At 32.9% G+C, this 14355-nt stretch overlaps 2 protein-coding genes across 2 annotated transcripts in view; both read left to right on the forward strand.

The window, feature by feature from the left end:
* Positions 1 to 14355, forward strand: part of LOC105340291 (uncharacterized) — a 754579-nt gene that overhangs the window by 118227 nt on the left and 621997 nt on the right. The gene's annotated exons all lie outside the window — the stretch shown is intronic.
* On the forward strand, positions 3150 to 7295 carry LOC136270756 (uncharacterized). Its single transcript, XM_066069402.1, has 6 exons — positions 3150 to 3611; positions 3811 to 3998; positions 4462 to 4762; positions 4861 to 4987; positions 5121 to 5251; positions 5486 to 7295. The coding sequence occupies exons 3-6, from the start codon at positions 4628 to 4630 to the stop codon at positions 5528 to 5530; spliced, it is 438 nt and encodes a 145-aa protein (XP_065925474.1). The 5' UTR covers positions 3150 to 3611; positions 3811 to 3998; positions 4462 to 4627; the 3' UTR covers positions 5531 to 7295.

The following is a 14355-nucleotide window of genomic DNA, read 5'->3' on the forward strand; positions in this document are numbered from 1 at the left end:
ATGTGTTATAGGTACGATGTAGACACGATGTTGACTCAATGTCGATCAACATTGCGATGTCGACGATGTAAACAGGAAAGAAGGAACACAATGTAGACACAATATCGACTCGATGTTGAGGAACATTGCGATCTCGACAATGTCGACGATGTAAACAAGATATAGGAGGTACGATGTAGACACGATGTCTACACGATGTTGATCAACACTGCAATGTCGACTGTGTAAACAGAAAAGAAGGCACACGATGTATACACAATATCGACTCGATGTCGACGGTGAAAACAGGTTATATGATGTACGATGTAGACACGAAGTCTACACGATGTTGATCAACACTGCAATGTCGACTGTGTAAACAAAAAAGAAGGCACACGATGTATACACAATATCGACTCGATGTCGATCAACATTTCGATATCGACGATGTCGACGATGAAAACAGGATGGAAGAGGTACGATGTAGACACGATGTCGACCCGATATCGATCAACATTGCGATGTCGACGATGTTAACAGGAAACAAGACACACGATGTGGACACAATGTCGACTCGATGTTGGTTAACATTGAAATATCGGAAATGTACACATGATATAAATGGTACGTTGCAAATGCAAATTTAATAATTATGCTTATATGATATCAACACAATGTGTACTCGATATTGGCCAACATTGCAATGTCAACAATATTGATTAGATATCGTGCATTGGACATACCTTAAAAAAACTTATAGTTTATGCAACATGTGCATTATTTGTGGGTTCTCGTTTATCCAGACAATTAAAGACTCGTTTGGAAAGGAGATCACCAAGAAATATTTTGATAGAAAGCTTAAGTTAACGGAAGAACGTAAGAAAATAATAAGCGATGCTATCGGTGTTGATACATACGATGTAGGTAACGACACGGGAGTATGTCAGAAATGTTTCCGTAGTGTTGAAAAACTTAGTAAACTTGAAAAGGAATCGACAGAACTTAAAGATAAGTTTAAACGATCAACCCAAGGGGTGAAGGAGAATTGTTTTCTCTCTCTTCCGTCGCCTATGCGAGCAGATATGTGTAAAACTAAACGAATGCTCCGCAGTCCTGGGTTGCAACAACCTACCAAGATATTGACACCTCTGTTGCCCATAACCTGTATTCAGCCTATATGTATTCAGACATTTGAAAATATCACCAAAGCAGAACAGCCAAAGGCAGCAGTTTCTGTACGCAGGTCACTGACAACATCGTTTACTGAAATCTTACATGGGGAAGTGGAGGTACGTCTCATTTTTATGCTGTAATAGTTATTGAATTATTATTTGGTGTTGAATATTTATACAGCAGCCAATAGCTTACAATATGATCATATCAAAGCTTGAAAATTTTCAGTGACGAATAATTTTTTGTTACAAATTTAGTAAAATAAGCTTGCAATAAATCAATAATAAAACTCATGACACACATTATTAGTTTTTATCTTTTTAAAAATAGAGATTGACAGCAGACACTATTTTTATCATTTATGACTTCTACATGCTGTATATGATCATATTTTGTATTATACCTCAAATACAATTTATAGTTTTTATTACATGTTCAGAGTTGATTAAAATAGATGATATATATTGTGTGCAATTAAGTGTAGCAAGTACATTTGTATTTTTAATTAAAGACCAATTTAACCGATATAATAGAAGGCATCTCTAACCCCACCCTACCCTTTCCAATGTAAAGTTACACCCCCCCCCCATTACCAACTTGTTACACTTAATTGCTAGTTAACAATTTCAAATTTTTTATGTTTTTGTTTATTCCAGTTCTGTTCAAAGTTCATTGTTTGCATGCTGTTCCAATTCTTGTTTTCTTTAACATTTCATGGTCATTTGTTAATTATTGTTTGGTTCAACTGAGCAGTCATAAAGAGGGCAAGGTATTCATATATAATTATTTATTAAACTGATAACGCGGGTATGATAAGGCAACTCTCAGCGATCAAATTCCTCTGATCGATATGACGTCACAATAAGCAGCGTGATGTCATATTATACTCAGAAACATATCGATTTTAACTTTATCTCTGGTTTAAATTATAAAAACTACAGGTATAAAATATCACTAGAAACTCTTCTAACTGAATATAGCTTCGATTTTTCTCTATTATGTATAATTATCATTGATGACGTCACAAGCATGTTGAACAGAGAAGATCATGTCGGGAGACAAATCATCGGAATGCAGTGTAAACAATGCCGAAATAAGACTTATTTAATACAGATACCTAAGATTTAGATGAGTGTCGGTTAGGATATAATAAGGATAATACAGGCATGGATATTTTGTTTTATCAGCGAGTGTTTTAAGGTAAGCAGATCGACATTTATATGGCTTGACCATCATTTCCTCTGTCAATGTGTATAAAGAAAGGCAAAAGTGTAACACTACCCCGGATATTATGAAAGATGACTTTGGTAAATATCAACGGTATATGACCTAAACTACTTGAAAAGTGCTGCTAGAATCCTGTGCTTCGTTGTTTTAAATGAAAAATACGTAGTATTTTCAATGAAATTATAGAAGTTGAGAGGGTTTACGATAAATATTTACAATATCTTTTTTATGCGATGAACAATAGGATTCTAGCAGCAATACCAATAAACATGAACTAATTGCCGATCGAATTATAGTAGCAAACATACAAATAAACTTCGGGGTAGTGTTACACTTTTTCATTTTTTGTTAAGGTAAAAAAGTGATCTATTTTTAACTGTCACGTGATACCATGGCTCGGCAGCTTCAAAGATCAAGTCGATTCCGAAGTAGAAAAATGATATCTTTGGGAACACATTCACTTGGTATTCATATTCAGCACTGTTTTCATAAAAATGAACAGTTTTTAAATTGATCATAATTGTGACGGTCATTAAACTCGCAGTTGCCTTAACCTACCCGCGTATAGATAATTTTTATCAATTATTCATCTTAATTTCAAATGAATAAGTCATGAATATTTATAAATAGATTCAATCAATCTGATTAAAATTAGCCTTTCTGATTCAATCAATTTAATATCAATGTTTAAGTTTTGAATATTCATTTCTAATAATAGACCAATTTAATATTAATGTAAGTGGTTTGCATTTCTTGTATCAATTAGATAACAATTTCCTATCCAAGTGGGAAAAGGACAGCGCCTATTGTGAATGAGGCTCACCAGAAAATATGTAAAGCTATTTTCAAATCAGACAAGGTTGAAAAAACTGTGCTGGATGTGCTGACCATCTCAAACCCAGATGGAGTTGTTGCAGCGGCAGCTAACATCGTGAATGTAGAGTCCAAAGAATTATGTAAAAGAAACTCAGGGTCGCTGTTGCAGAAGAAGGACCATGCCAGCTTGATGTCTTTTACATGGGATAAATTTCACAAGGAATTGGAAATTCGAGCTCCTAATCTTTTAAAGGTGGTCAGTGCAATTGTTAGTGATATACCAGTAGCACCAGCAGAAAGAAATTCATGCACATTTTACACACAATTGCAACTGGGTTCCATGGTCGTAGTCAGGAAATGTCTGGGCTACATTATTGCACTGCATTTTTGCTTGTCCATGGGGGATATACTCAGAGGTAAATACTTTTATACTGAAAAATATTTTACCATATGATAAAAACTATTTTGAAGCATGAGAATAATTATAAAATTCCCTCATATCACTTAATAGTTTAAACAATCATTTCATGTGATAAATAATCTGTTTGCTGGTCTTGTATATTAAAAATTATTTTCATGATATAACATTAACAAAATCAACTGTCATTAATCTAGGATATCCAAAGACTAGCCAAAATTGGTCTGTGTGTCAGCCCTGGGTCTGTACATAACAAGTTGGCATCCTGGATTGACAAGTTAGGCGAGGAGATTATTTGTTTGAGAGAAGAATGGGCCAAAGGAGGGCAAGTGAAGTATCAGTTAGTTGGAGACAACTGGGACAAAAACATAATCCCAGCTTTTAGGTAAATTCTTTTAAAAATGCTGCATATAAATTTTTGAAAGGCACATTTTTCTACTATAAGTCTCTGTAGGAATTAATTGATTTGAAAAAAAGAAATAGTTTTCATCTCAGAGTAATAGCTTTTATATATATATATATATATATATATATATATATATATATATATATATATATATATATATATATATGAATTACATCTGTTGTTTTTTGCCTTCTTTTTACTTTTATTAATTTATTCTTTTAATTATCTGATTATAATCAGCCGTTCTTATATGCTACCGCTCTCGAGAGCAGTTGCATTTCGGAATGGCTGATTTTAATCAGATTGTTAACCATATAATTGATATGTTAATACTTTTCGAGATGAATACGGCATTTTCTTTCCTTGTACCACTGTCAATGAACATGAATACAGACATTAAATGTGGCACATTCTTTAACATCAGTAATCAACTATATTTTAGGACATCACAACAGAAAACATTACCACTTCACCTGTTTAATGTTGTTGTGGTGGTGGATCGAATAATTCCTACTTTTACACGTATTGGAAATGAAGGAAACCGGAAAACAGACGTACCAGGAGATAAAGAGATATTCATACCATCAATTGAGGAACAGAATATTCTGATGGATCAGCTGGTATTCCTTTTTGCTACTTCAGTTATCCAAAATGTTCCTCAGATGAAAACAGAATTTTTGAGCATTTATCCAGTACATCTTCATCATCGATATACTGCACAAACAGGAGAAAAAACCAAACAGGTATGACATTTGTGTTATATACTATGATTGATCTTATTTGCTGTTTTAAAAGTCTTTCTGTAGCCCATTTAATACATTGAATTGGCTTCTTTTTTCAGGATCCTTTAGGATTATTTGACACCAACGAAACAAAAGCCGCAGATATGATTCAACTTCTAAGGGACTTGCAATCAAGAAACGTCCCATTCCAAAATGATGAAATTGTGGAATCTGTATTTTTTGGTGGTAAGAGATGTAGTTAGTATATTTACTTGAAGGGACATTTTACCTATTACTCTTTAAACCTACTCCTCTTGATGACAGTTTTACACACAATGGCTAAGAAGGCATATTATGAGTTCTAAATTTTCTTTTTAAGGTGACAGACTAACGGATGAAAGGGTGCAATGTGCACAACAGTCAGTTCTTAAAGGAGACACAGCATCGTCACGATTAGAAGGATTCATCTCAAAAATCGAAGACTTTCATCGTCTCATGAATTTCTTGGAGGTACTTTTTTTCCAATATACATTTCTTTGTGAAATGAATGTCTGTTGTTCAGAAATGCAGGTTGTTCATAATTTTTTTTTGAGAATTATGTTGATGTATAGTCTTAAACATTAAATTACCCCAATTTATATCAGATTTCAATTATAGGTAAGGCTACATTAGAGCATCTGTAATAGCTTACATGTCACATGGTTTTAACTTTTATTTATTCGCACAACATTCATTTTCATTCAGGCAATCTGCAGACTCACCTACAGCGCAGAGTCAGCAGGAGAATGAGGAACTGCAGCTTACTTCAGATTTATGACTTCAGAAATTTGTTAAATGCTGTAAATGTCAAGGGAGAAGTTAGAAATGCCTATCGACCATACAAACTTCTATATTATACAATTTTAGATGCCATGTGTTGTGTTTTATTTTTCCAAAAATTCAGTAAGACATCTGATGAAGAAATTCCACTGCCACATAACTTTCAGAATTTATCATCTGAAGAAAAAATAGCTTGGTTCAATGGAATATGTTGTGAAATTTTACAAGAATACTTTTTTGAATCCCAAACAGACAGTATGAAAGATCTTAGAGAGATTTTAACAGACATGGGTCATCCTGAAAACTATTATCTTTCAAATCTTGAAAATGGAAGAGTACAATACCATTTTTGTCCAAAATCATACACATATGTTGGTTCCTTGAAAGTGCATGAGGAAAAGGTTCATGGTGCAAAAACTCCAGAAACAAAGAGATCAACAGAAAAGGTTAAAGATGAAGTAGGAAACTATTGTCAACTCTTTTTTAAACTTGCACTACTTCATAGAAACTTAGATACAGCCGTTGACTTGGCAGATGGACACCGTAGTGTGCTGTCTGCAAAATATGAACTTCCCATCTATGTTAAAACAAACAAAACTAAATATGCCATTGGATCTATCCATCTTATTTCTTAAACAGAAGGAATACTGGATGAGGAAGAAAAGGAAAGGCTTATTGCAAACAGGTGTGTAAACCTACAAGGTGGGAAGAATAATAACATGGCGTTAGACGAATATGTAGAGTAATTGAATAGAGATAGTAAAATAGTTTGCTCGGGTTATCAAACTAAGGACAGTATTCTTAGACACTCAAAAGAGTTTCCACACATTGTAAACTTTGTGAAACACTATGATACTAATACACAACCACCCTTCTTATGAACAGGATGTAAAATTTTTTTTCAAGAATTAGAAGACTTGAATGCTTTTTTGCATGTTGAGGGAAGAAAATTGAAATGCAAGACTTTATGTACAAACAAAAACATTTTTAATGATTGTTTCAAAGGGTTTGCCACACTTGTCCATAGACACACACCTCTTGCTGCATTTCATCGTCTTAGAAACAAAACAATTTAAAATGGTATTGTTTAAGCCAGCTGTTGTGATACTAATCATGCTAAATATGCATAATATTGATATGATGTTTATAACATTTTTGTCAAAATTGATAGAAATTTTTTTTTTGTATGTCAGGTTTATCCCATGTGGTTTCATCAATATTGTTGAGCACAAATTTAAGTGCATTTTGTTATTGACAAAGTAGTATATGTCATAACAGATGTTATCATTAGAACTATTACCAAAATCAAATTGTGTATTCAATATACCATTACAGATGTTTTCACTCGAATTAAAGAGTATGTCATTCCGTCAAGTGTAGCTTTAATATTAGTATAAAAACAGTTATCATTTTTTAAATGGATTACCAAAAGTGTTTTTGTGCACTGTACAGGTTTTATTCATTAACATGATTAAGGAGGCTGGCTGGTCAATTAATTACCCATTAAATATACCATGGAATTTTATATTTGATTTGTTTAGCTGTAAATTATAATAATTTAGTAAAAATAAAAATTCTATTCATAACTTTAGCTTTAAAATTTGATTATTTGTACAAAGCTCTTCTTCAAGAAATCAATAGTCTGAAAATGACCATTCAGCCCCCTTAAATAAACCAAAAGTGTGTGTGTGAAACTTATGTGAATATTACAGTTTATAAGATTATTTAGACATTTTCATGTATATATATATATATATATATATATATATATATATATATATATATATATATATATATATATATATATATATATATATATATATATATATATATATATATATATATTCAATAAATCCTTTTTCTTGGTACCGGGGATGAATAAACACAAAAATAAGTCCAATGCTCAAACAACTTTTATCTATAGCGCTTTTGCCCTACCGGGCTCTTCAGTAGATGTTTTATATGTATTCTACTGAAGAGCCCGGTAGGCCGAAAGCGCTATAGATAAAAGTTGTTTGACCATTGGACTTATTTTTGTGTTTAAATATATATATATATATATATATATATATATATATATATATATATATATATATATATATATATAATTTTCAACTTGTAGTACACAATTATGCAATGTTCAATACACTTGATGTTACGATGTATAGTTTTAAAAAAAAATTCCAACTCTTGAAAGATTTTGATTATAGAAAAAATAGTTAATTGAACAAAAAAAAATGTGCAACTGATTGTTTTTAATTAAATTTATATCACCCTTTAAAATGTGTTACAATTAATCAGACACAAGATCATCAATATTGTCGTCAATCTCATCATAATTTTAAGGTTCGGTATCGGATGAACTATGGTCACTAAATTCGACAAGATTCACCATAAAAAGTTTCTCTATAGGGGTCAAATCACATGTCCCACAGTCACACCTGTCGGCACAGAGATCACAGCATGAATGTGATATTGTCTTACTCCTTTCTTTTAAAAGTTCTCCCTCTGAAAGAAAGGGCTCAAACATAGGCACACGTCTGCAGTCTTTTGAGGTAAACATGTCCTTTACCTCAGTGTCAACTGTCCTCAGGTGGTAGGAATTGAAGAAAAGAAGGGCTACAGAGTCCTTTCCATCACGCCCCACCCTCCCTATTTCTTGCACAGTGTCTACTATGCTCTTGGCAAGAATTACACTATAAAACCGCCTAATGTCCACTCCCATACCTAGTGCACTTGTGGCTATAACAAGTTTGGTGGCACTTTTTTCATCCAATAAATCTTGCAGAATTTTGTTTCTGATGTCCTCTGGGGTTTCTGAATGAAACATCTGCACCTCGGAACACTGTGGAAGTTCTGTTATTATGTAGGAATATATATTTGAGGCATCTTTTATTGATGTACAGTACAGAATTGTTCTTGGTAACGTCCCATCCGATAAAGCATCAATAATCCAAACCATGGCCATCTCTGTAGTATTTGGACTTTTTTTCACAACAACCTTGATGTTATCTCTGTTGGGTGAAATTCTAATTTCGGTTGTGTCGGTGCCAAGTTGGAGAATTTTTGTAACTCTTCTTAATATTTTCTTGGTGCACGTAGCACTCAATGCAAGCACTGAGGCTTTAGGAAAAAGTGATCTCAGTTCTCCAATGTGCGAAAACCATTTGCGGAATGCTTGTTTTCCCTCCTCTTCACCCCTATAAGATAATACATACCACTAACAGTTATAGTATATTCCAATCAAATAAGATATAAATCACAGTTTGTTCATTAATCATAATACATTGAGTTGAACATATTTAAATGACTATCAAGTTCTTAAAAAAACTTTGATTGTCCTCTCCTGGTTGTATACATAATAATTTACAATGCCATACAGTTAACATTTATACATGTAACAGTTATAGTACATTCAACAAATTCAATGAAATAGAAATAAAATACTTGTTTGAAATAATTTAGAAAAATCTGTAACACTTCTGTATGTATGGGTAAATTTTTTTAAACATTTCCACATTTTTAATGTAACTTCTAAGACAAAGATTTGTAACCCATAGTATTAAATAAACATATGGGGTTATGTACTTTAATGTGCTTACCAGGTTGAAATGGTATGACACTCATCAACAACTATCATGGACACATCAAAGGTTTGAATATTGGCCCGGAACGTTTAATCTCCAACAAGATATTCTGGGGATGCAAAGAGGTAGTCGAAATCCCCGCTTTGTATTAATTCATTATCCTGAGAGCCTCCTTCAAGGTGTATTGAGAAAGTGCTAATAGAATTCATTTCTAACGATATATATGATTATCCAAATAGATATACATGTCAATTGAATGAAGTAAAGTTCAATTAAATCTTTACACAGTTCTATCTATCACGGTATAAAGTAAACAACATAGCTTTGCTCGCGAACTCATAGAGGAAGATGTTTTGTTTCGCATTGATCACGCATTAGAACCATTAATGGTGAACAAACGAAAATTTTACAGTTCATGTCACTCGTTTTCATTTCCCGTCGAACTGGTACGAGCATTTGGTATGGTAAGGATTTACCGTAGCCTGTGGGTAACACTGCGATGCAGTGCTGTCTCCTCAAAAGCATATACAACATCTGTTCTTGCTCTTTCTTTACATTCGAAACATTAAACAACTCGCTCACTTTCTTCATTGCATCTGTCGCCATTTTGCTTCTTCACCCGATAGTCTTCAAGAGACGAGAATTTTCATTGGTTAAAAAGTCACGACCTTATATTTCAATATTTAGATTGTCGGGTCGTTTGGACGTGACCTCTTAGCGGCTTGTTTCAGATGTTCGAGAGCGGTAGCGTATCAGAACAGCTGATTTTAATCAGATTGAACTAAGTGTATCATATATTTATGTTACGAATTAGTTTTTAGTTCCTAGATAAACAATCACATACATTATGTCGAAGATCGATAATTAATATTTGCACTGGTTTTATCGTGCTAATGATTTGAAACATCTTGATTGCGTGATTCAGTAAAATAACCATTAGAAAAGCATTAGAAAAAAACCTAGAAAACTGCAATTAATGCATTTGATGTTATGTGTCATGTCAACACAGAAATTCGATCATTAAGCAATTTTTTTCTTTGCAACATTTAAACAAATGTTCGTTAATAAGGCCGGTTATAGTATTCGAGCCTGGACCTATAAATTCTTTACTTTTATATTATTACTTACATAGGTGTTTGATTTGTGTCCCGTAGAATATCAAAATATGCTTATCATATCTAAACATTAGGCAAACATGTACACTAAATTTTTGAACAATTCTACAAAGTGCAATATTTTACAACGATATGCATTATAAACAAAAAAGCTTTTAAAAACCAGTGGGTTTCTATCTCATGACTTGTAAAATCAATAGCAAATGATTAAGATTGTAACGGGATGGGAGAAATAATGACGGACCAGACCGGGTTTTGAACCCGGGCCCCCTGAATCTCTCGTTAGGTGCTCTACCAATTGAGCTATCTGGCACCGGTATTCGAAGCGGTCTGACCGTCACATTCCTCCCCCTTAAATGATCTTCGTCCCCGAAAATCACCCCAGGCTCTTCCCCTGGCAGGAGTTCACCTGTCAGTTCCAGGGGTTGGTCACGGTGTAACGAAGAATATTGACCCGGGTTGAAAATTGACCCGGGGGTCATTTTTCAACGTTGAATATTGACCCGTGGGGTCATTTTTCAACGTTGAAAATTGAGACCAAAATCATGAAATTTATACCCGAGGTCATTTTTCAACGGTTTGAGAAAGATTTTTCTAAACTCTGATGACCTCGACACGTTGAAAATTGATCCTGTTGAGAATTGACCCCAACCTCAGAGATTTTATCTGAATTGGAAGTTACTCTATACACGGCTTCAATGTACTATCATGCACATATTTGAAAGTTTCAGTTTTTAAATGGTCATACTGTCCGATATATATGCATCTTTGCTAGCCAAGTGTCCGATTCGTTTTTTCCATCTCCGCCAAGTCTCATTTGCTGAGAAAAACGAATCAGACTCTTGGCTAGCGTAGATGATACATATGCGGACATGGCTAATTTCTTTTAGGTTGATATGTCTGATTAATCATTTAATTTTGAGACTGAAAATATGATATCCATTTATTATTACAATACTATGTAAATAAGGCTAAGAAGATGACCGTTTGCTTCAGAATGGAACAGGCGAGTAGGGCTAGAATACTTTTTGGTTTTCGTTCCCTCGTGTGACAGAATTTAAAGTTTTAACTTGTCATTATCTCTGATAAATATATCGAACAAATGTTTTGCCCGTTTTCGTCATTTTTCAGGCAATTAACAGGGGCCCGTTTCAGAAAGCATACTTAGGACTAAGTTATATGTTAGGAAAGAATTTTTTCCTAAGTTCATTACTTATCCGTTTCATTTTTCTAATCTTATCTTATGGAATTCCTAAGTTATGTTTTAACTTTAAGACAGGTAAATCGATGTCTTAGGAACATACTCAACATGGCAACTGTTTATGTTTTATATTGAAATTAATTATACTGTATATGCACATTAAAGTTGAACAACAATACTAAAATACACGTATCATTAAGACCTTTTTCTCTTTACTTCTAAGCTGAATACTTTAAACCTATGAAGACGTACATATATTTCTTAATTAATTTCTTTTGGTGAAGACTTTGAATTTCTACAATTTTTTTTCGATTATCTGGTCGCACGCGCAGATGGATAGCGGGCCCGGTATAATTATACCGGTAGTTTGTGCACTGCATGATGATAATGAATTATTTATGCCCGAGAATCACTGATATCTTAAACAGGAATAAATACTAAACAAATACTCAATTACAGAATGACTGGATGATTTGTCCTATCCCTCCATGAAGTAAACTTTTTTTTACAGGAGAAATTTTAGATGTTTTCTTTGAGAGGGGGTGGGTGGGTTGTTCATTTGATTTTTTGTTCGTGTGGATGCTGTTTCATTCAGAAATTGTTGCATTTTATCCTCACTTCTTCTCTCAGCCGAATACATTTATTTGCAATGTTTTCTTTTAGTAAAAAAAAACAACACATTTATATATCAACCATTACAAACAAAAATTACGAATTACATCAAACTTATAGTCTAAAAGTTCCATATCTCTCCATTCTGAATGCTAATAATCACTGTTTACATGTGATTATTGTATTCCGTTTGAAATATACCGTATGATTTAGTACAATCATATTTTGATATCTCAACGAACCTTTTTAATTTAGGATTACGCATATCTGTATATGTTTACACGGGCTATTTATAATGGACACAACTAAACAATAAAATGCACTCGAACATTTATAAAGAATAAAAAAAAAATTCTAGCAGGAACCAATGTTTTCAATTGATCGATCATGCGGTCATATTCATATATTTACATTTTCCAGTGTCTTTGCCTGTGATAACACTATGTATCGATTTTGTACTATATAACCAATAATACAAATGATGCCAAATTGAGGCGCCAGCGGGGTTTGCTTATTTATATTTAAATATTTAATCGTACGATGGCTAAAAATTATATAAATATAAGTAATAAGGAATTATTCTTTGAATATTCTGAGGTGATAATTTCGGTCGGGGCGTGATCAAATCTATCATAAAGCCCTTCAGGCTTTATTGGATTTGATCACGCCCCAACCAAATTATTACCTCATACTACTCAAAAAATGATTCTTTATTCCTTATATAAATATTTACGATAAAGAAATATATGCATATGTAGCAATCATCAAGAAAGATACTATGATCAATTATTTCTCTCTCATATTCCAAAAATACAACTTTTAAAGAGTATGCGGGTTTATAACGTAATTCTTATCTACTCGTGTATGCGTGTGAAGGTAAACTATTGTACAAAATTTTGATACATGCACACAAACACTACACTATTTACACATTTTACTTTTTTCTAAGAAGTTTCTAGGTGAATAAGGGAATGAGTTAATACATTCAATTAATCAATATTTAGTTTAAATTCGTATCATATTGATAAGAATTTACATGATCGGTATTAGTTTAGAATTGATAATATGATATGAAAGTGGCTAACAAAATATCTTAAGATAAGACTTAGTGAATTGCGTTACGCCAAGAAAGTTTTGTGAAACAGCTATGACAAATCTTAGGGACTTCCTAAGTTTTAACTTAGGCATATCTTAAGTTCTATATTAGGAAACATCTTAGGAAATCTTTGTGAAACGGGCCCTAGAGCTCTATTCGACAGGCACCTCACGTTGTATATTTTTCAAATAATTGAAAATATATTACCTATACTGTTTTATTGGGTAAAGGGTATATATGTATTTATATTAAGACAAAAGGATATAATGTCAGATACCTATGTTTAATTTGAAGAGGTCAGAATATTTCCCTGACAAAATAATAAATGAATGGTTGTCATCTTTTTATCTTTTTTTATATAAACTGTATTATACATATATACACAGCATATACATATTTATACATGTTTTTAATTTTTTTCCAATTTTCTGCATATGCAGAGTCATATTTCCTTTTTAAATCAAAGTACTGAAGTACTGACGGGAGTTGATTTTATCGATTATTATTTATTTTAGAATCAACAATACGTTATTTTGCATGGCAATTAGCTTCTTGTTTTTATTTCAATAAGGCACGTTTTTTATAATATGAATACTCGGACTTTTTCGAAAAGAATTTCGAGAAAACCCCATATAAATCATGTCGTGTTATACTTAAAGATACTATTAATTCCATGAAGGTAGGTATCAGTAATCGAAATATTTCTGAAAAATTCTATGGATCCAAGCAATATTGAACTTTAGTTTCGTTCAACCAGACGCTCGGCTGTCTCCGTTAATCCCCAAAAAGCAAGAGAGATTCTCTAGCTGCGTGTTGAAGATTTACGGAAACAACAGATCGTCTGGTTGAACGAGACTATGGTAAACTCTAGTGTAGGAATACATACCACTACAAAAAATATCTAAATTGTTTCTACCATATAAAATCTGACTATTTTCAAGGTATTTATAAATAAGTTTCCTTGAAAAACAGTGTTTCAGAATTCATTACAGCGAATTTATCGATGATTTCCGAGAACTAGGTCTTGTCAGCGGGGATGATTTGTGCTTAGGTCCAAACACTGTTTCACTTTCGGTTTGCCAGAGTAACTGCACAGGAGAGTTTATTAAAATCAACTCCCAAAAATGCAATTTATTTCTATTATTTTGAGTTTTCAATTCTATTATTTACCTGTAAAGAAACAC

The sequence above is a fragment of the Magallana gigas genome, chromosome 8 (assembly GCF_963853765.1).
Source record: "Magallana gigas chromosome 8, xbMagGiga1.1, whole genome shotgun sequence".
Classification (NCBI taxonomy): domain Eukaryota; kingdom Metazoa; phylum Mollusca; class Bivalvia; order Ostreida; family Ostreidae; genus Magallana; species Magallana gigas.

What these genes read in the sequence shown, in the direction of transcription:
- LOC136270756 (XM_066069402.1), top strand. Translation starts at nt 4,628, where the DNA reads ATGGATCAGCTGGTATTCCTTTTTGCTACTTCAGTTATCCAAAATGTT. An exon ending in CAGGAGAAAAAACCAAACAG is followed by an intron (nt 4,763 to 4,860) that starts GTATGACATTTG and finishes TTCTTTTTTCAG; the next exon opens with GATCCTTTAGGATTATTTGA. An exon ending in GTCTCATGAATTTCTTGGAG is followed by an intron (nt 5,252 to 5,485) that starts GTACTTTTTTTC and finishes ATTTTCATTCAG; the next exon opens with GCAATCTGCAGACTCACCTA.